The 23,215-nt window shown below is 46.9% G+C and overlaps 1 protein-coding gene across 2 annotated transcripts in view; it reads right to left on the bottom strand.

The window, feature by feature from the left end:
* Nucleotides 1–18,358: 18,358 nt before the first annotated feature.
* ATP5MC2 (ATP synthase membrane subunit c locus 2) overlaps nucleotides 18,359–23,215 on the bottom strand; it is a 214,826-nt gene continuing 209,969 nt past the window's right edge. For both annotated transcript variants that reach the window (XM_055125751.1, XM_055125752.1), the window contains exons 3-5: nucleotides 23,109–23,186; nucleotides 22,031–22,224; nucleotides 18,359–18,621 (exon numbers count right to left, since the gene is read on the bottom strand). In XM_055125751.1, coding sequence (XP_054981726.1) covers nucleotides 18,507–18,621; nucleotides 22,031–22,224; nucleotides 23,109–23,186 — 387 coding nt within the window. In that variant the 3' untranslated portion in view covers nucleotides 18,359–18,506. The remainder of the gene's footprint in view (nucleotides 18,622–22,030; nucleotides 22,225–23,108; nucleotides 23,187–23,215) is intronic.

The following is a 23,215-nucleotide window of genomic DNA, read 5'->3' as shown; positions in this document are numbered from 1 at the left end:
CCATTTTTAACAGGGTGTTATCTGACCTACTAAGGCATAAAGTACATTATCAAATGAAGGAACATATTTTACAGGGCTTGAGAAGGACCAGAAGGAGCAAGAAAGTTATGTGAAGAAGCAGCATAAGTGTTCATGGTCACCATTCTTGTTAAACCATCACTGCTCTTAGTCTGACCTATGATCTCATGATTAGCTGAGAGAGGAAGAGAAGCATTGGGCCTGTCTAGCAGATGGCTTTTGTTTTGTTCTGTATTGTTTTTGGGGCCACACTGGCAGTGCTCAGGGCTTAGTCCTGGCTCTGCACTCAGGGATCATTCCTGGCGGGCTTGGGGGACCATATGGGATGCTGAAGATTGAACCTGGGTTGGCTGCATGCAAAGCAAACACCGTACCTGCTGTACTACGGTTCCATCTGCTTAGCAGATGGTCCTGCCTAGTATACAGTGCTTCTGAAGTGGAGTTATAGCACTAAAGCTTTCTGGGACATGGCTGAAAGAAGAACATGGCTGAAGAGGAAATTCTCCCAGTGGGCAGAAATCTAATCTGGTTGTTCTCTTTTCTTGGAGGAAAAGTGAAAAAAAAATAGCCAGATTGTGATTAGATGCCTACTCCTTGACTGTGGTCAGTGAATTGGATGGATGGTCAAGAACCAGAGATGAATTTGAGTGGAAACCTGGCAACAAGGAAATTTGGAGAAAAACTGTCTATACAGACCTCTCTGCATGGACAAAAAAGGGACTATATATCTGCGTACCTGCGTGTTTTGTGAATGTCTTCCAAAGCATGAACACAAGAGAGAACTTTAATAATGAAGCAGACAGGATGACCCATTCTATGGATAACAGTCAACTCTTCCCACTCTTTCAGTAAGAGCCTCAGGAACAAAATGACCATGAAGCAGGGATAAAGGCGATGCTTGAGATCAGCAACTATGTACTTCCAAGTAGCGAGTCAATCTACCTACAGCTAGTACCGAGTTCCCCAGTATGGAACCATGCTCCATGGTCATCAGCCAGCTACTTGGTAGCAGTCTGGCTACATTAGACTACTTATATAATAGAAGGGCAGAACTTCAGCCTGGCTTGAATAGACAGACTCTGTATATGAATATTCCTTCTCTGCATGCAACACTTCTGCCAAAACCACCATCTGTGGACTTTCAGAATGTCTTATCCACCACAGTGGTAGTTTCCCATAGAGGAATTCAATTCACAGCAAAAACAGAAGTGAAAAAAGAAGCAAACTATCTGGACTTACGGTAGTCACTGATTTTACCATGTTCACCACCACCCTGATTTCTTAGAATTCTGGAATAACCTTTTGAAGATTCAAAAGTCAGCTAAGGCAAGGCTCTTCTCCACAAGGCTGCGTTATGCCCACCCTTTCCATGGAGATGGCACTGAAAGCAAAAAAGTCACTGCTCCTTCCAAAGGAAGCCAAAGAAATCTCTGAGAGGCTAGGGAGATAGTACACTGGCCTTGTTTGCGGCCCACCCAAGTTCAATCCTCGACACTCCATATGCTTCCCCCAAGCAGTGCCAGGAGTGATCCTGAATGCAGAGCCAGGAGTGGCCCCTGAGCACTGCTGGATGTGACCTTAAAACAAAACCGCAAACAAGCAGGCAAGATAGATAGATCTTTGGAGCGGGAGAGAGAAGAGAGCCCAAAGGGTGGCGTTGCAGGCTTTGTATGCTAGAGCCCTGGGTTCAATTCCTGGCACCACATGTTTCCCTGCACACACCAGGAACAATCCCTGAGCATTGATCTGGGAGTAGCTTCCAAGGACCACTGAACTGCCCTCCCTCTCAAAAAAGAACCTTTAAAAATATTTGAAGGTCGGAGGTGGAGCGATAGCACAGTGGGTAGGGTGTTTGCCTTGCACGTGGCTGATCTAGGTTCCACTCCCAGCATCCCATATGGTTCCCTGAGCACTGCCAGGAGTAATTCCTGAGTGCATGAGCCAGGAGTAACCCCTGTGCATCACCAGGTATAGTACTGTTTATATATAAGCACTGTTGTCCATCATCGATTTGCTCAAGCGGGGACTGGTAACGTCTCCATTGTGAGACTTGTTGTTACTGTTTTTGGCATGTTGAATAAGTCACGGGTAGCTTGCCAGGCTCTGCCGTGCGAGTAGGATACTCTCACTAGCTTGCCAGGCTCTCCTAGAGGGACAGAGGAATCAAACCTGGGTTGGCCACATGCAAGGCAAACGCCTTACGAGCTGTGCTATTGCTCCAGCCTATTTATTGCCAGGTGTGATCTAGAAAAAAAAATTGAAGGCCAAGAAAGCAATACTGAAAGGCCACAGAGAAGATCCACATTGCTCTTGCCTTCTGACAGCCCAAGATTCTGTGGCTCCAAAGGCAGCACCAACAGCCTTGAAAGAGCAATCCCAGGAGAAACAAGCTCAATCACTGCCATCATCAAATTCCCTCTCAGCACCACGTCCAAAACAAAAGCAATTAGACCCGAGAGTAATTGCGAGGAGGGCTCTTTCCAATTTTGTTATTCCCATTATATATGTAAATTATGTATACTAATCAAATCTTTGTTTTCCTTCCTCTCCTTTTACTTTGACCAAGAAGCACAATGTGTATTGACATACCCTATTTAAGCATCATTGATTTTACATTATAGTGTTTAAATTATAAGATATCAAAGAGATGAGTAAACAGCACTCAAGGACTTTATCTCCTATGCTGAGGAAGGTGTTTGCTTTAGCTGTGCACAAGAGGTAGGTAAAATTATGACCTTTTTATTGTCTTATTCAGAGATTAAATAGGGCTTAAGGAGACCTGTATCAATGCCAAGTTGACAAGAAGTGGACTTGTGATGTTAGTTTTATGTCTATCTGACCAGAACATGGGCTGCCCAGGAATGTAGTTAAACATTATTCTGGGTGAAGGCATTTTTCGGTTGAGATTAACATTTGAGTAAGTAGGGCAGATTGCTTTCCCTATTGTGAGTGGGATTCATCCAGTTTGTAATCATATGAGCCAACTTATTTTATTTTAGGTTGTTTTTTTTTTTGGGGGGGGTGCCACACCCAGGGGTCCAGAGCTTACTCCAGGCTCTATGCTCAGGAATTACTCCTGTTGTGCTCAGGGGATGACATGGGGTGCCAGGGATCGAACTGGATTGGCCGTGTACAAAGCAAATGTCCTATCTCCTGAAAAATTGCTCTGGCTCCCACACCTCTCACATTTTTTTAAAAAGTAAATTTCTTTTTTTTTGGGGGGAGGGGTCAAACTCGGCTTTGCACAGGGGCTATTCCTGGCTCATGCACTCAGGAGTTACTCCTGGCAGTGCTCAGGGGACCATATGGAATGCTGGGAATCAACCCAGGTCGGCCGCATGCAAGGCAAACGCCCTACCCGCTGTGCTATTGCTCCAGCCCCTAAATAAAACTGTTTTACTTCATTAAGGGAAGAAAACTGGGGCTGGAGTGTTAGTTACTTCTGGTTTTACGCTTAGGAATTCCTCTTAGTGATGCACGGGGACCAGATGGGATGCCAGGGACTAAACTGGGTGGGCCACGTGCAAGGCAAACACCCTCACCCTTGTACTATCACTCCAGCCCTGGAAATTAAGAGAGTTCAACAAACTGAGTGCATGACTTGCATGTAGGAGGCTCAGGATGATCCCCAATATTGCATGGTCCCCCCAACATGCCAAGAGCAACCCCTCACCACAAAACACGGCCAGTGTGGCCCCAAAACAAAACAAAAGTTAAAAGATAAAATTCCAGGAAGCCAAAACTGAATCTCATTTTTTTTTCTATCTGGGGCTTCTTGGGTGCTTTTAGTCCTGGATATACAATAGATAATGGCAGCATCTTCCTTTTTATACAGAAAGATAGATATTTCCCCAGATTGAAGATAGAAGCTAGATTTTCTCACCAAAAACATTTCCTAGGATCAGTGTGCTAGGGCTGGAGCGATAGCACAGTGGGTAGATCGTACTTACACATGGCCAACCCAGGTTCGATCCCTAGCACCCCAATATGGTCCCCCAAGCACTGCCAGGGGTGATTCTTGAGTGCAGAGCCAGAAGTAATCCCTGAGCTCCACTGCCTGTGGCTCCCAAACCAAAACAAAACAAAAATGTCCTATACTTCAACTGTGGTTACATTAATTACGTGTGTGTCAAAACTCAACACAAAGGTATTACAGCAAGGAAGACACTTGCCTCGCAGAGAGCAGACCGGGTTCAATCCCAGCTCCATACATGATCCCCGAGTCCTGCCAGGAGTGATTCCAACGCTCAGAGCCAGGAGCAAGCCCTGGGTCCTGAAGGGTGTGGCTCAAAAAGCAAAGGGTATAAAGCCAGCTCTGCCGGCTTTCTCCTTGTTCTCTCTCAGGTCACTCTCTGGGGAAGCGAGGCCAGGAGCACTGCTGTAAATGCTCTCACTAGCCTGCAGGAGGCTAATATGATACAGAGCTGACACCTTTTGCCAACAACGATGAGTGAGAATCTTGGATGTCAATCGGTGAGTCCCAATCCTGAGAGAACTCGAGGTGCAGCCCCGGCGACCTCTTCTCTGTCACCCCATGATAAATCTTGAGCCAAAATCAACTGGCTAAGCCGGTCCCAAATTCCTGACTCAGAGACAACAAATATTTATTAATATTAAGCCAAGAAGTCTGGGGTGATCTGTAGATAACAATTATAGATAATACACTGAGTGACAGAATTAATCTCAGGTGTGTGGGATGGGTAGCTAGGGACCAAGTTTGTGAAGACACACACAGACATCTGTTTGGATGAAAAGGCCCATGATAAGAAACTGTAGATGTCTTTCCTTTCTTGGGTTCTATCTCCAGAGGCACTCAGGGTTCACTCCCAGCACAGTGCTCTTCTGGGCTGTCCGGACAGTGCTCCGAGTACCATGTCATCCCAGAGAAATTCATGTTGAAGCCCTAGACTGAGTATTTTATTTAGAAATAGAGTCAGTGCAGATATCACCATAGTTGACCCTGGACATTCCAGGTTTGAACCCAGTAAGTTTTCACTTATGTGCTCCGCTTCCTTTAAAACAATTTTTTTTCCCTCTTTGGACCCCAGACCTCAGGGCAGGCGTGCATGCACAGCACAGGGCATTAAGTGCATAACCTCACGCTTGCTGGGGCACTGCCTACGGCATCGAGTTAGCTCCCAGGCCCTTCCTCACCAGGGACGCTGACAGGAGGGTCGTCAGGATTGCTCAGGGCTCATTAAGGGCACCAGGGTTTAGTGCTTTAAGCCACTGCACCTTCTTCGGGCCCCTTTGCCTGGCGATCACAAATTGTCCTATTCACCTCAGTGAATGCAGCAGCACTGGGATCAAGACTCATGACCTTTACACTTTAAGTCACTAAACCATCTTCTGGGCCCTCTATGTGCCAATTTTTTTCAATACACATCCTGGGAAAAAAGATTCTTTCACATTTTTTTTTGGGGGGGTGCTGGTGAGGGGTGTTGGGGCCACACCAGTGATGTTCAGGAATTACTCCTGACTGCACTGAGGATCACTCCTGGTGGGACCTGGGGGACCCTCTGGAATGCTGGGAATCGAATCCAGGTCAGCCACGTGCAAGCCTTACCTGCTGTACTATCTCTCTGGTCCTGATATTTTATATTTGGGGCCATCTGTTTCATTTTTTTGTTTGTTTGTTTCGTTTCTCTCCACACCAGGAAGTGTGGGGGTGGAGGTGGGGGTATGCTCCCAGAAGTGCGGTGTGTGGTGCTGGGGATTAGACCCAAGCCTTTTGCCGCAGACAAAGCATGGGCTGTTGAGTTATCTTCCTGGCCCAGTTTAGGGCAATTTGGAAAAACCTGTGGATGACCTGCATAGTTTAGTACTACAATAAAAAATTCAGGGAAATTTAAATATTTCATGAAATGCAAAATAAATATGCAAGTCTATTTTATCATTGACAAGTATAAAATATAAAAAAAATTCTTATAATAAGGCCAAAGAGACAGTACAGTGGGTAAGGTGCTTGCTTACCTTGCACGCAACAGACCTGGGTTGGAACCCTGGTACTACAAATGGTCCCCCAAGCTCTGCCAGGAGTGATTCCTGAGTGCAAAGCTGGGAGTAAGCCCTGAGGACCACTGTGTGTGCCCCCCACCAAAAATTTTATTGTAAAAAGTTAAAGTACCATCAGAACTGTATTTAAGTTTCACTACTGATTCTGGAAGCATTTTGAAGAAATAGAGAAATGGGGGGCTGGGGAGATAGTGCGGGGGTTACGGTTCTTGCCTCGCATGCAGCCAACCCTGGTTCCATTGCTGCTATCACAGGATGCAACACTGGGGCCCGTGAGCACTGCCCAGGAGACCCAGGCTATCAGTCCCCAGCACTGACGTACAGGCAAGGTTGGTCGGCTGTTGCTGGGAGTGACCCCTACGTCCCCCGAGCACCACTTGGAAGACGACAAAATGAAAGATGGGCTGGAGTCATAATACAGTGGGTGGGGTGCTTGCCTTGTATGCAGCCAACCCAGATTCAATCCCTGGCTTCCCATCTGGTCCCCCAAACTCCCTAGGAGTAATCCCTGGGTGTACAGGCAAGAGGAAGCTCTGAACACTGCCAGGTGTGGCCCCCTAATAAAAAACAAAAACACACAAAAAAGAAATGAGAGAAAAATTGCATAATAAGAAAAAAAACCCACTGAGCTGAGTTATCTAATATGTATCATCAACACGACCAGGTATATAATTCAAGTTGTACATTGCTGTGATCAGTAAACATGGTACAGTAGTGTAAATATGTTTTCTTTTCTTCTTTTTCTTTTCATTTTTTTGGCCAGAATCAAGGATCAAATCCGGGGCTTCATGCATGGAAGATACAAGTTTTACTTTTTTTTTCTTTAATTTTTAAAATTTTATTGAATCACTGTGAGATAGCTACAAGCTTTCATGTTTGGGTTACAATCTCACAATGATCAAACACCCAACCCTCCACCAGTACACATTCCCCACCACCAATATCCTGGGTATACTCCCCCTTACCCACCCTCCCCCTGCTTCCATGGCAGACAATATTCCCCATACTCTCTCTCTACTTTTGGGCATCATGGCTTGCAACACAGACACTGAGAAGTCATCATGTTTGGTCCATTATCTACTTTCGGCATGCATCTCCCATTCCAACTGGTTCCTCCAGTCATCATTTTCTTAGTGATCCCTTCTCTATTCCATCTGCCTTCTCCCCTCCGCTCATGAAGCAGTCTTCCAGTTATGGGGCAATCCTCCTGGCCCATGTATGTACTGTCCTCGGGTGTCAGCCTCATGTGATGCTATTCTATACTCCACAAATGAGTGCAATCCTTTTATGTCTGTCCCTCTCTTTCTGACTCATTTCACTCTTCATGTCTATCCATTTATAAGCAAATTTCATGACTTCATCTCTTCTAACAGCTGCATAGTATTCCATTGAGACACAAGCTTTACTACTGAGCCACATCCGTGGCTCCTTCAGATTTTGCTCTTTTACAATTTTTTTCTTTTTGGCTTTTCGGCCACATTCAGTGATGCTCAGAGGTTACTGCTGGCTCTGCACTCAAATAATACTCGTGGCGGTGCTCTGGGTATGGCATGGGATGCCAGGGATCGAACCTAGGTTGGCCGTGTGCAAAGCAAGTGCCCTACCCACTAGACTACTTCTCCAGCCTCCCCCTTTTCTTAGTTCACACCTGGCCGTGATCAGGGGCATGGTGCTTGGGGTTTGTTTCTCCTGTGCTTGGAGCACCACCTGGCAGGGGGTCAAACTTAGGACTCCTACATGCAAACATGCCAAGCAGGCAGTCCCCTGCTTATTATTTATTTCCAGGCTCCCTTCCTTAGGGTTTACCTAATACTTCCTCTTCTCTAGCTTATTTTGTTGTAAGAATGGTATATATAATGTTAACGCAAAATGTTTCAATCAACGTGTAGGTTATTAGTCAGGCTTACTGCTAATAACAGTCTATTCATAGTGAAATTTTGGAGAAGCCAAATGGTATATGGAATTGTTTGCTTATGCAGGAGGCTGCTACTTCTTGCCCCCTCACTGATCAAGGGTCAACTGTAGTTCAGTGTGGTACCCTACTACAGTATAACTGGTATCATTATAAAAAAAAATGGGGGGAGGGGATATTCGTGCTTCCAACCGTGGACATGTATACTAGGACAAGTGGACTATAAAGATGAAGGCATAAGTGTATAAGCCAGTTGAATGCAAAAGATTTCCAGCAAACCACCAGAAGGTGAGAGGCAAAGAACAGTCTGTGCCTCAAAGCCTTTAGAAGAAACCACTTCTGCTCACACCTGATCTTGGGCATTTAGCCTCCAAACAAAGAGATAATCCATTTCTATTATTGAAGTGATTCAGTTTGCCGTACTTTTTTTTTTTTTTAACGGCAGCACTAGCAAATTGATAAGCCAGCTTTGTGACCTTGGCAAATTCATTTTTATTTTGTTGATTCCCTAGTGTCCTGAATTATATCTGCTTAATGGGGTGGTTATGAGATTAAGTGAAGTGGCATTTGCAAAGGCCCTAACAAAGCAGGCGCTAATCTAAACGAATATGATTTTACGTTGACGTGAGACACTGGTATTACCCAAGGAAATTACTCACCTTTGAATCTTTCTGGCAAGACTGGAACTATCATATGCAATACGGTGTAAAAGTAAGCTTGTAGAAAACGATTTCAGAATCCCTTTTTTCCTGTTGGATTCCTTAGAGGGAAGGCTTGGAATTGTTTTTGCTCTGGGGCAATCTAATTTCTTTGGGGATGGAAAACTAGTAGAAGAACCAGAAGCACCATCAAAGGCAGGAAGACGGAGGCTAACATCCTGTGGTGGGGGTGAAGGTAGGAAGGGAAGGAGGCGAACAAAGCTAGAGAAGAATGGGCCAAAGCTGCCTGGCTCACTTCCTTAGGTGAAAGATTTAAGCCGTGGGTTGTCCTCTCCTCAGCCTCATGCGGAAACCCGACGGACGCCTCGCAGGTCTCAGGAACGCCTAGTCCTTTTAGGCAGGGAGGCTCTTGCCAAAGCAAACAATCCCAGCTCCACGATTGTGCTCTGGCTGGGGTAGGGGAGAACAAAGATCCCTTTCTTTGCTTCCCCAACTCCATGGCTCCAGCCAAAGGCACTGTTTACACAATCTTCACTGGCAAAGAATTTGTTCCTTTTCTCTCTAGGTTGCAGCTGGAAAAGATTGACTCCCTCTTCTCTTGCTCCTTTCCCCTAGATCCCAGCTCGGGAAAAGTGCCCGACCCTCCGACCCTCCGAGATGCCAGCACACTTAGAAATGACTCCAGGCCCTTTTGTGAAGGAACAGAGAAAGATCTTTAGTGGCAGAGAGCCGGCCTGGACGGGGCAGGGAGACTGGGCGGAGGGACAAGGAGTCTGTCTCCATTTCCACTTGGTTTATTCCGCTTGCTCCTAGGCCCATGGATTTCGAGGCTTTTCTGAATCTATTTCTGAGTAAATCCAATCATCGAAATCCAAGGCAGACTTGGGTTCCTTCTTGAAAAAGCTTAAGATAGTCAGGAGAGAACTAGAAAGATGCCTTGATGGGCAGAGTGCATGCTTTGCAAGTGGGAGGCCCGGGTTCGATCCCCAGAACCTTGTCCTCTCCCTGAGCACTGCTGGGTGTGGCCCAAAACCAAAGAGAAAGACAGAAGAGAGAGAGAGAGAGACAGAGAGAGACAGAGATATACACACACATACATAGAGACAGAGAGACAGAGCCAGATGAAGATAAAATAGCATTTTCAGGCTGAAGAGATAGCACTGTGGGTAGGGCACTTGCCTTGCACATGGCCAACCCAGGTTCATTTCCCAGCTCCCCATATGATGCCTCAAGCCTACCATGAGTGATCCCTGAGCACAGAGCCAAGAGTAATCCCTGATTACTGCTGGGTGTGTCTCCAGAACAAACAACAACAAAAAATAGTGTTTTCTAGGGGCCAGAGTGATAGTCCAGGGCAGCACCACATATGGTCCCCCTGACCCCCCCCCCCAGCTCACCTGAGTGCAGAGGTGGGAATAAACCCTGAATACCACCAGGTGTGGTCCTCAAACAAAAGATAGCTTTTCCGGGGCTAGAATGATAGCACAGTGGGTAGGGCATTTGCCTTGCACTCGGCTGACCCAAGTTCCTATTCCCAGCATCTCATAGGGTCCCCTGAGCACCGCCAGGAGTAATTCCTGAGTGCATGAGCCAGGAGTGACCCAAAAAGCAAAAAAAAAAAGATTGCTTTTTCTAGAGGAAAAAGATTTTCTTTAGTTTATGAGCCTGAGTAGTGTGTATGTTTACTTCAAGTTCCAAAATAAAAAGTAAGGAGAAAAGGAAGCTCCAGCATGGTGGAGGCTTATTTTAGTACTGGCAGAGAATCCTAGTGTTAAATTACTCCTGGTAAATTGGTAACTAAGGAACAGCAAAGATAGAGAGTTGAGAGAGAAGATCCAGGTCTGCAACGAGAAGTTCAAGAAAAAAATCTGTATTCACTTATGTCTATGACATCTCAAGGAAGTCCATGTTAAGGAAACGTGCAGATAGAACACCAGGGAAGGAACCTGAAACCTAAGAAGAATTCACCACAGTGATTTGAACCCAGGATTTGGGAACTTTCAAGCCAATCAACGCCACAGGACTTGGGTGCTTACTGAACATTTCTTGGGTCCTGTGCACTACACAAATTTTCCCTGAGCTAAATCCCCACTGACTGTTGCTAAGGGAATCATGTTTGTTACCCTTTGCAGCTATGTTTTGGAAACGGAAAGTTCTTGCTCCAGCAGTTGGGAGATATGGATGAAAAGGTGTGAGGGGTACAAAGGTGGGTGGGTAGATCTATCTGGAATCAGATGCCATCCTTGCACCCATATATAAAAATACTCCCCCTGCCCCCAACTCCCTTCCCCAGTTCCAGAAAGATTTGCAGAGTTGGTTTCTGTAAAAGCATCCCCAGTTCCTGGAAGGCTCTAATCCACAATGGTTAAAAATATCCAACTTGGGGGCAGAGTTGAGCTCGCTCAGTGGATCCAGTCCAGAAAGTAGGAAAGGAGCTGTGGGATAAAGTGGACCCAGAAGTAAGCAATAAGCTACCTACCTGCAAGAGAATGACAGAGGTGGCAATGATAAGAAAAACAGGTCAACTGTCTTTACTCCAAAATCTAAGTCTGTCCAGATTTGTCTTTCCCTCTCCGCCAGTGATATCCTACCACCATTCTTCAGTATAATTCAAGGATCTTGGACCGTGAATCTATTTTGTTTTATCACTTCTTATGCTTTTTTGTTGGGGGTGGTGCAGGGGGTTAGGAACACAGGTATTGGTGCTCAGGGGCTACTCCTGGGCTGGTACTCAGAGCTCATCCATGGTGGTGCTTGGACAATCAGGTGGTGCCTGGGATTGAACCTGGGCCTCTTACATGCAAAGCCCTTACCTAGATAAAATTTAAGGACTAAGGCATGATTCTTAAATCTGTGTCTTAACAGATGTTTACCTCATCCTAGCAGATGTTTACATATCTGCTAAAATACAGGGCAAAATGATTTGCTTGGGCAAATCGAAGACCAACAGGATGACAAGTGACAAGTGACAAAACACAGGGGGGAAAAATAGCCAGTTCACACAAAGTTAAATAGCTGAAGTAAAACAGTATAATTTTTTTTTAAAAAAATACTGGTGGGCTGGAGCAATAGCACAGCGGGTAGGGCGTTTGCCTTGCACTCGGCTGACCCGGGTTCAATTCCCAGCATCCCATATGGTCCCCTGAGCACCGCCAGGAGTGATTCCTGAGTGCAGAGCCAGGAGTAACCCCTGTGCATTGCCAGGTGTGACCCAAAAGGCAAAAAAAAAAAAAACTGGTGTCTTTTCCTTTTTTGGGAGTCACATTCAGCGATGCTCAGGGGTTACTCCTGGCTCTACACTCAGGAATTACTCCTGGCAGGGATCTGGGGGGTCATATAGGATGCTGGGGATAGAACCCAGTCTGTCCCCGCTGTACTATCTCTCTGGCCCCTATATATTGGTTTTTATTTATTTTTATTTTTTATTTTTTTGCTTTTTTTGGGGGTCACACCCAGCGATGCTCAGGGGTTACTCCTGGCTTTGCACTCAGGAATTACTCCTGGCGGTGCTTGGGGTAACCATGTGGGATGCTGGGGATCGAACCCGGGTCGGCCAAGTGCAAGGCAAACGCCCTACCTTCTGTGCTATCGCTCCAGCCCCTATTATTTATTTTTAGTCTCCCAAGCGGTGCTCAGGAAGCCTGGGGACCTGCGTCTGGCTATGTGGGCTTGAAGGTTTAGGATTTGCTCTGGGAGCCACATCCTGTACTGGGGACACTCCTGGTCATTCTCCGAGGACTATGTGGGGTCAGGGTTCAAACCTGGGATGCCAGCAATGTTCACCAGCCCTCTCAGCTATCTCCCTGGTCCCATAACTGATTTGTTTGTTTTGGGGTGACACCCAGTGGAGTTCAGGGTTCACTCCTGGGTAGGGCTCTGACCATATGTGGCACTGGAGTTTGAATGTGGGTCAGTCACATGAAAGGCAAACACCCTACCCACTGTCCTATCTCTCTGGCCCCCATAAGTGACATGATAGAAATTGAGATTGGGGCCATATGCTTTGTCTGCACAAGGCCCGGGTTCAAATCCTGGCACAGTATGGTCTCTTGAGCACCATCAGGAGTTGACCCCTGAGCACCAAGCTGTGTATGACCCAAACCTGTACCACCCCAAAAAGGAAAAATGAGAGAGCGAGAAACTGATGCGTAATAAGAAGTAAACCTTGCTACCTTCAACATCTCTCCAGATTCTTTTACCAGATGCCTTTTAGCTAACTGTAAATTTTTGATGACTGCTTTTTTAATTTTTATGTCAATTATAAAAGAGGGAGGGCTGTGAGATGGTACAGCAGGTAAGGCACTTGTCTTGCATGTGGCTGACCCAGATTCAATCCCTGGCACCCATATGGTCTCTAAACAGAGTCAAGAGAAAGTCCTGAACACTGCCAGGTGTGGCCCCAAACCAAAAAATTAAAGAGGGAGAAGCTGAGTGTAAAATTCCCATTTTATTTTCTGAAGTCCACGGAGAGAGAAAGCCACTTATAATAATATATTCAAGTCGCTGTGTGCATGTATATAATCTCTGCAATAAAAAATTGTTAGTTGGTACAAAGAAACTAAGGTCCAAGGAAGTTACTGCCTAGTGATCTTTTCAAACACCAGTACTCAGAGGTAGAAAGAGATGAGAATTATTTCCTAATTTCAAATCATGTACTATTTTTTTTGTTTTGTTTTTGTATCATATTCGTCAGTGCTCAGAGCTAACTCCTGGTTCTGTGCTCAGGGATCACTCCTAGCGGGGCTCAGGGGACCCTATGGGGGTACCAGGGATCAAACCCAGGTAGGCTGTGTGCAAGGTAAGCGCCCTACCCGATACACTGTCTCTCTGGCCCCTCATGTTCTACTTCTGAAGCTACAAGGACGTGCAGAAAGTTTTCATTCTAATGTTATCAAAGTTGGAGAGATCCTCAGAAAACATTCTCTTGGACCTTTTCTTCCTGTAGCAGCATTCCTCTGCCCAACTGGCTGGCAGCTGGGGACGCTAATAAGTGTCTGTTGGGGCTTGAAGGAAAGCAGATGCAGGTTGCCTTGACGACTGCCGCAAGGCAGGCGCCTTCCCTGCTGTACTATCACTCTGGCCCCAACTCCTGAAGAAATTTGTTTTCCAGGGTTCTCTCAGCACCATCTCATCATTCACCTCAGAAAGCAAACATGTGGGCTGCCAAGCCTCGCTTCCAAGCACTTAAGGGATAGCTAGAATCAACTGCAGAAAAAGACCCAAGCTAGGGGTGGGGGGGAAGGGGAACAAATACCTGATAAACAACAGAATAGCAATATGGATAGGATCTCGCCTAGCACTGTAGCACTGTTGCACTGTCGTTCCGTTGTTCATCAATTTCAATTTGCTCGAGCAGGCACCAGTAACGTCTGCATTGTGAGACTTGTTGTTATTGTTTTTGGCACATCGAATATACCACAGGTAGCTTGCCAGGCTCTGCCGTGCAGGCGGGATACTCTCGGTAGCTTGCCGGGCTCTCCGAGAGGGACGGAGGAATCGAACCTGGGTTAGCTGCATGCAATGCAAACGCCCTACCCGCTGTGCTATCACTCCAGTCCCCAATTAGGATATCTCCTAATTCTTTTTTAATTCTAACAACTTTTTTCTTATTATTTTTTTGGGTTGGGGGCCACACCTAGTGATGCTCAGGGGTTACTCCTGGCTCTGCACTCAGGGATCACTGCCGTTCAGGTTCAGGGGACCATATGGGGTGCTAGGGGTCAAACCCCAGTCAGCCTCGTGCAAAGCAAACACCCTACCTTCCGTACTCTCTCTTCTGTTCGCCCCCTTTATAAAACATTTTTAAATTCCTTGCTCCCTTTCCTTGGCAGTTGTCCCAATGAGCCAGGTTCTGCTGTGGCACTCACCCAGGAGGTGGGGGCGCTGGCATGAGGGCCGATGCTCCCCCAGGCTTGTACTCCCTTACTTGTGATGCTTGCATTCAAGCTTGCCAGGCTGCTCTTAGTTGAGGCCCGCAAACCGTGGACATGTTGCTCTGGTCCTGGTGAACACGTGTTCACCAGGGCTTGCACTTCCTGTTCTGAGAGTTCACGGGTTGTTTTAGTTGTGAAGCTCACGAAATGTCACGTCCCATTTTGGTTACACAAAGCTGGCAGCAGTGAGAATTCCTGGCGGTGCTGTAGACTGCAGGCAGTAGAGCTTCCAGGCTCAAAGAGTAGAGCTGTAAGGGCTGTGCTTGGTAAATGTAAGATACATAGAATTTTTTTTTCATTTAAATTTATTTATTTTTTAATTAGTGGCTCTCTTGAAGCTACAGATTCACACATTTTCGTGCTTGTTTTTCCCTCATGCAATGTTTGAGAGCCCATCCCTCCACCAGTGTCCATTCTCCACCACAATGAACCCAGTATCCCTCCCACCCCCCCAATCCCATCCCCCCGACCCCACCCCACCCCACCTCTGTGGCGGGGCATTCCAATTTGATATCTCTCTTTCCTTTTGGGTGTTGTGGTTTGCAATAGGGGTATTGAGTGGTCATCCTGTTCAGTCTCTAGTCTACTTTCAGCACGCATCTCCCTTCCCGAGCAGGATCTCCAATCACATATTACTTGGTGTTCCCTTCTCTACCTGGGATAACTTTCCCTCAGCGTGTGAGGCCAGCTTCCAAGCTATGGAGCCAACCTCCTGGCATTATATACTACTATTCTTGGGCATTAGTCTCCTACTCTGTTGTTCTACATTCCACAGATGAGTGCAATCTTTCTATGTCTGTCCCTCTCTTTCTGGCTCATTTCACTTAGCATGATACTTTCCATGTTGATCCACTTATATGCAAAGTTCATGACTTCATCCTTTCTAACAGCTGCATAGTATTCCATTGTATAGAGGTACCAAAGTTTCTTTAACCAGCCATCTGTTCTCGGGCACTCGGGTTTTTTCCAGATTCTGGCTATTGATACATAGAATTTTATTTGCAAGACAAGTCACTGGGCTGTTCCTCTGAGCCCCTTAAACTCTTGACCACTATGACAAACAGACAAAATGGTTTGGGGAAGGTGAGGGCAGGGCAACAGTTTACTATGGGATCATCTCTGTCTCTGGCTTTAACTCTGTCAGCAAACAGATAAAGAAAAACTGGCCTACTTAGTTCTGAAACAACTTTAACTTACATAATTATTTCATCCATGTGTAAGTTAAGTTTTACTTAAAGCTTAGTCATTAAGAGCTGGAGCAATAGTAAAGTAGGTAGGGCGTTTGCCTTGCACGCACTGACCCGGGTTCGATTCACAACATCCCATATGGTTGGTCCCCTGAGCACCGCCACAAGTGCATCACCAGGTATGACCCAAAAAGCAAATAAATAAATAAATAAATAAATAAAAATAAAAATACAAAGGTTAGGAGCTGGAGCAATAGCACAGCGGGTAGGGCGTTTGCCTTGCACGCAACCGACGTGGGTTCGAGTCCCAGCATCCCATATGGTCCCCTGAGCACCGCCAAGAGTAATTCCTGAGTGCATGAGCCAGGAGTAACCCCTGTGCATCGCCAGGTGTGACCCAAAAGGCAAAAAACAAAAAACCCTAGTCATTAAAAATACAATTCCTTACCTTTAAATTGTATTTTTAATGACTAGGGTTCTTTCTTGTCTTTTTGAGTTTTTGCGTGTCACACCTAGGGATGCACAGGGGTTACTCCTGGCTTTGCACTCAGGAATTCTCTTGGCAGGTCGCTCAGGGGACCATATGGGATGCTGGGGAATGAACCTGGGTCAGTCATGCCCTACATGCTGTACTATTGCTCTGGCTCTCGAGGCATTTTTAAGAGTAAAGGCTTATCTATACTTATTCTGCCCTTTCGGTGCAAAAATACAGTCATGAGTGACACTAGGCGTGGGAAGAGTCCCACAAGACTAACCTGGTATAGTCTTACACCATGGCTGTCATCTTTATCTCCAGCTTTGCTCGTCCATGCCTCTGAGATAATCCTTTGACCTCAAGGTCTATTTTCTCACTAAATAAAGGAAGGCAGTTGGTTTAAATCAGCATTTCTCGAGGTGGGGGAAGAACATATGATACCCTGCAGGTACCCACAGTATTCCAAGGGGCACAGGTGAAAGTACATAATGGGGAACCACGGCACAAGACTAGGTGGTCAAGCAGTAGGCCATGACTGAAAAAGATTTAGATTACAAAGAATTGGCTATATTCGTTCTGAGGTCCAAGTATGGAGCCAGAGAGATGACAAAGCACACAGGGTGCTTGCCTTGCGCACTCAGCTGACCTGGGTTTGATCCCCAGCACCAGATGGGTCCCCGAGCACTTCCAGGAGTGATCCCCAAGTGCAGAACCAAGAGTAAGGCCTGAGCACTGTCAAGTGTGCCCCCCCCCGCCCCGTGCCATAAAGGAAAAGTGATTATGACATAGTCCCTGTCTCAAGAAACTGACACTCTAAAGGCACATGAGGGGCTAGAGCAATAGCTCAGCGGGTAGGGCATTTGCCTTGCACGCAACCGACCCGGGTTCGATTCCCAGCATCCCATATGGTCCCCTGAGCACTGCCAGTGGTGATTCCTGAGTGCATCGCCAGGTATGACCCAAAATGAAAAAAAAAAAAAAAAGGCACATGAATGTGCAGATGTGTGTACAGACACAGTTCACTGCTCATCACCATAAGCATTATAAAGAATTCAGGGCCAAAAATAGCTTAAGGGGCTGCAACAAATGCTTCCTACGTGGAAGCCCATGGTTCAGGCCCCAGCATGGCACAGACTCCAAGTACTGCTAAGTGTTATAGCCCTTTATTGGGGTAAAGTTCATTTGATTGGATGATTGAAAACCAGATGGAAGCTTCATGGAAACATTTAAGAGTCTCAAGTAGAGGAGTCAGAGTTGTTAAGCACTGACTTTACATGTGGCTGACACTGGTTCAATCCCCACTACCATGAGTGACCCCTGAGCACAGAGCCAGGAATAATCGGAGTACCTCCAGGTATGGCCCAGTCTCCCTCCCCCACCCAGAAAATGATACTGGAGTTTTAAGGGTAAAGTGGCATAGGTAGACAAAGATGACAGGGCCATGAACTGGACAGATAGTATAGTACATAGAGCGGATCCCTGAGAGGAGCCAGGAATAAGCCTGAGCATCATTGGATGTGCCCCCCCACACACACCAGAAGAAAAAGAAAATGACAATAGTTCACTTTAGGTAGAGTGTGTGGGATTAATGAAAGATACAGCTGAGAAAGCTGAGGTCGGATGTTTCCTGAATGGGTAAATGACAGTCCCTACGTATGAGGAGTAACACGGAAGAGGTGGGTGGTGCATGTAAATGTTGGAAGGGACCGGAAGCAGAAAACATTGCTTAAAATTCTGAGCTAGGATGTTCAGTTGATAGAGCACGTTTCCCTTGTACAAAACCAAAAGTACCAGAGAAAATAAAACTTGAAGCTGCTACTGACCCAGTCCTCGGAGGAAAGTAACAGGCCATCCCAGGTGAAAATGAGTATTTTGTTTCTGGGCTACACAGGCCACGCCCAGGAGACTATGCAGTGCCAGGATCACACAGGGCACCCCACATGCAAAACACACACTGCAGTCAATTCAGCAGTCTCTGGCCCCCCAGGTGAAAATGACTAGGAAGGGAACAGTAGACAAAGCCTCCTGACGCGCAGGATGAGGAGCAAGTGAGCCCAGAGGCGCGCTGGAACGGAGCTGTCACCACCCAGCAGGCCTCACGCTCACACGAGGCACTCAGCCAACTGTGGAAAAGAAACACACAGGAGACTCCAGAAACATCTTATTAATACAGTATTTATTTGTCTTCCCTCTGTCATACCCTGAGCCAACCATTTCCCCCAGGCAGCCTGGGGAAGTTCTGGAAGATGAACATACAGGGCAGAAGAGACACAGGAGAAATAGCTATGGGAGGTGGAGACGGCTCCTTCACATGGCGAAGAGGATGAGAAAGGCCACCATCAGGCAGAAGAGCCCCATGGCCTCCGAAAGGGCGAAGCCCAGAATGGCGTAGGAAAAGAGCTGCTGCTTCAGGGAAGGGTTCCTAGGGAAAGGGAGAAGACAAGACTGAATTTCTAGTTCACACAAAGGAACGGAAAACGTCAGCGGTGGGCTAAGGGAGAATTCATTTCTTCAAGATCCTCTTTTGTTGGGCCACATCCACAGTGTTCAGGGCTTATTCCTGGCTCTGTACTGAGGGATCCCTCTTGGCAAGGTTCAGGGGACCATATGGGGTGCTGGGTACCAACACGGTGAGTCTTGTGCAAGGCAAGCCCCCCTACCTGCTCTACTCTCTCTCCAATGCATTCTTTTTTTTCTTTTTGGGTCACACCCGGCGATGCACAGGGATCACTCCTGGCTCTGCACTCAGGAATCACCCCTGGCCGTGCTCAGGGGACCATATGGGACGCTGGGAATCAAACCTGGGTCGGCCACATGCAAGGCAAACGCCCTCCCCGCTGTGCTATTGCTACAGCCCCTCCAATGCATTTTTGAGTGGAAGGTGGGGCCCACACTGAGCAATGTTCAGAGATCATGTAGCACTAGGCTGGAAAGGGGCTGAGCTATTTTTCTAACTTATCATGTATCTTTCAGGGTGATACTACCATACCCATATTCACATTATGAAGGGTTCCACAGCATAGAGGACAGTACAAAGTCCTGTAACATGACCCCGACACAAACACTCCCACCTCTAGATCACCCACCCACCACTAAACAGTGAAACTCTGGGGCCTAAACACTTGACTCTACAAGGCCCACAAGGAAAAGGCAGCATCTTTCAGACTTTAAGCAGAACCCCCAAATATAAAACTGATAAAAGCCTAACTACAGTGGCAGTAAGTGGGGGATTAAAATCCCCCTTTAGAGGCTGTCTCCCTGCCATCTCTTAAGACAGTCTCGGGGGCGCATCTTTCAAACCCTTGGGCTTTATGGCGCATAGTCAGGAAACATAATCCTAGAGGGTAAGGAGTTTTGAGGAACAGCTCTTTTATTACCGAAGTAAGAAGATTCTGGACTGTAAAACACTACAAACGGGGACCAGGGATAAAGTCCCAAAGGGTTGGCACACATACCTCTCCCAATGGGAGGTACGTGTTTGATCCCTAGCACATCACAGTCTCCTGAGCACTGCCGGAGTGATCCCCAAGCAACATGCCAGAGCAGTTCCTGAGCATCATCTGCCAACTTTCACCCCTGAAATTACATACAGTCTGCGGGGCTTAGAGATTATCAATCAAAATGGAATAAAGGGCGGAAGAAATGCCAGAAGGGATCCCTAAGCACAGGGCCAGAAGTAAATCCTGAGCACTGTGGGTATGGCCTGAAAACCAAACCGAAAAACCAAAAGGGTACCACAGGTTTCACAGTCAATGTACAATTTTGATTTCTCTTACTGTCACCCCCACAAGACAAGGCAAAGCAACAAAGGCTTTAATAAATGTAGACACAAAAGTAGTCAGCCTTTTTGCTTCATAAAAATCCTTTAAAAATAAACATATTTCCCCCAAAGACACTAAGAGAACTTGTGGACCTCTAGAGGATTAATTTAGCTCTAGCAGCAGTTGCCCCGAGTTGGTGCGGACAGAGTCCCACGGGTCAGGGCCCAGTGGGGGCTAGCTGAAGAGGAAGTTTTCCCAGGAGTGACACAAGGGAATTCCTGGGGACGGGGAAAAACAGCAGTAAAGCTGTGTAACTCTAGACCAGGGACAGCAACGTTTTTGGGTAAAGGGCCAGAGACGAAATAGAGATAGCCCCCAATTTTGAATTTTCCAATTTTGCCATGATGAGAAGACAAAAACACTTAACAACAGCTTCCAACCAGTCATCTTTCCTTTCCTTTCTATTTGTTGGGAGTTAGGGGGAGTTGGGCCCTACAGAGCTGGGTGCAAGGCTTACTCCTGAGCAGCTGAGGGATCGCTCCTGATGGAACAAACCCAGGTTGGCTGTGTGCAAAGCAAGCACCTTACCCACTGTACCATCTCTCCGGCCTAGTCGGTTTTCGTGTTTTCAACTGAATAATGGTTTTAGCAGGATATAACCCCATCATAAGTGAACTAGTATCAGTATTTTAGGTTTTCTGGGTCACATATGATCTTTACTTTCCCTCCCCTCCTTTAAAAATGCAAAGCTGGGCTAGAGAGAGAAATGGGCTGGTGGTGGGCAGGCCCCAGGTTTAATCCCTCAGCTGAGTTGGGAACAGTCCCAGAGCAATGCTGGGTGTGGTCCCAAAATAAAGAAAGTATAAAACCTGGGCTGGAGAGATAGTATAGGAGGAAAGGCACTTACCTTGTATATAGCTGCTGCAGTCACTAGCCTGGCTCATATCCCTGCCGTGATTTATAATCCCGAGCACAAAGCCCAAGAAACAGGCCCCAAATACAGCCAGATGAGGGCTAACCTCCTCTGCCCTTAGTATCTCCCCTTTACCCCCACCAACAAACAAAAACACCCAAAACCCCATTTTAAACTCAGCTATACAAGATCAATCTGTGTTCAAGATAGGCCTTCCTGGGCTGGAGCAATAGCACAGCAGGTAGGGCGTTTGCCTTGCACACGGCCGACCCAAGTTCGATTCCCAGTACCCCATATGGTCCCCAAGGGTAATTCCTGAGTGCAAAGCCAGGAGTAACCCCTGTGCATCTCCAGGTGTGACCCTCCGCCCAGCCTTCCTGCTTTAATGTGCCAACCCCTTGTCTAAAGCAAAGCTGTTCAATAGAACTTTCTTGAATGGCGGAAATGTTGACCTGTCCAATACTGTGTCCATACTTGAAGTATGGCTGGAATGGCTGAAGGGCTGAAAATAAACTACGGTATTCTGTTTTATATGTTTTTGTGTCACATTCAGTGGTGCTCAGGGATTATTCCCAGTAATGCTTGGGGAACGATGCGGTGCTAGGAATCACAATGTGGTCTGCCACATGCAAGGCAAGTTCCTTAACTTATCCCATACTAGTGAATTTAAATTTTAATTATAACTTCACGGTTGGGCAAGAGAGACAGTGCAAGTGGCAGGGCTTATGTCTAGGTCGTGCAAGGCTACATATTATTTTTTTTCTTGAGTGTGTATGTGGAGGGGGTGGGGCGGGGGGGGGGTTGGGACATATCCAGCAGTGCTCAAGGTTTATTTCTGGCTCTGCGCTCAGGGATCACTCCTGGCAGGCTTGGGGGAATCCACTTAGGGTGCCAAGGACAAAACCCAGATCAGCTGCATGCAAGGCAAATGCCCTACCCACTGTACTAATGCCCCAGCCTCCTGCAAGGCTAAGTCTGACTCCTCACAACATATGGAGACCTGAGCATGGCGGCAAAATCAATCAATCAATTAATCAATCAATCAATCAAATACTCAGATGTGGTTGGTAGCTAGAGTAACTAGCATAGCTCAAGATCCCAAATAATTTCCAATAAACCTTTGATAAAAAACAAGAGCAGCAGAGGGCTTGTCTTACCTAGCATAACCAATGATGAGGCTTCCAAACACAGTGCCAATCCCAGCTCCGGAGCCAGCCACCCCGACCGTGGCAGCCCCAGCCCCAATGAACTTGGCTGCTGTGTCAATGTCCCTAGAAATGGCGCTGGTTTGGAAGCTGCGGCTCGGAACAAGTGAGGTCAGGGGACGTGGGGCTGCCAAGCTGCCTCGGCTCTACAAAGAGGAAGATAGAAAAAGCAAGATTTTAGAAAATGCCTTTTTTGCTCTGAAGAATTTTGTATCGATTAACCCCTTTATGACATCAAATCCTATGGTTTCTCCTTGAAACAAAAATTGTTTCATTCTCCAAGCCCCCCGAAAACTGCTGCCAAGCATAGCTTATTACTGTTTTGCTTTAGGGCCACATCAGTGCTCAGGACGTACTCCTGGTGGGACTTGGGGGACCATATGGGGTGCCAGGGTCCCAAGCCAAGTCGGCCATATGCAAGGCAAACACCCTACCTGCTGTACTATTGCCCTGCCCCCCTTTTGGGGGGGAGGTGTGGGGGTGTTTGGGCCATATCCAGAGATATTCAGGGGTTATCCCCAGCTCTGCACTCAGAAATTACTTCTGGCAATGCTTAGGGGACCATATGGGATGTTGGGATAATATGTGGGTCAGCCACGTACAACACAGTGCCTGACCCTCTGCAATCTCTCTGGACAGCCCCCCACCCCCACCCCCCAAGCACAACTTTTTAACCAAGCAGTTGATTTCCAATCCTGTGGATCAGGATTCAGGTATGATCCACAAATATGAGACTGAAATCCTGGCCCGCTTTTGGTGCTCCAAGGAGGTAATTTTCCTGGGACTAAAGGCTCCCAACTGAAGCAGTAAAACGAGGCTAATGATGAGAGCAGCAGCATACACGGCCATGTGCTGCCAGTGGTGAAGCTGCAACACTAAGGCATATAAGTTAACTGTCCACCAACTCCACTTAAAGCAATGCCTTGATCCTTCGTTGTGTGTTAACTGTCCTCAGCACTCCCCCTACTGGTTCCACCAGGTAACCTTCCCCACCCTGACCCCCCAACCCCAGGCCAATTTTCACCTGTACCTCATCTGTAGGTGTCTCTGGTCTTTTCAGCACCACAGCAGACAGTGATCTGCTCAGCACCTGGGAGGTGCTCCTGACCTGGGGAACAGCGCAGGACAAGGTTAGGG

The sequence above is a fragment of the Sorex araneus genome, chromosome 2 (genome assembly GCF_027595985.1).
Source record: "Sorex araneus isolate mSorAra2 chromosome 2, mSorAra2.pri, whole genome shotgun sequence".
Classification (NCBI taxonomy): domain Eukaryota; kingdom Metazoa; phylum Chordata; class Mammalia; order Eulipotyphla; family Soricidae; genus Sorex; species Sorex araneus.
This window is presented reverse-complemented; position numbering and strand designations above follow the sequence as displayed.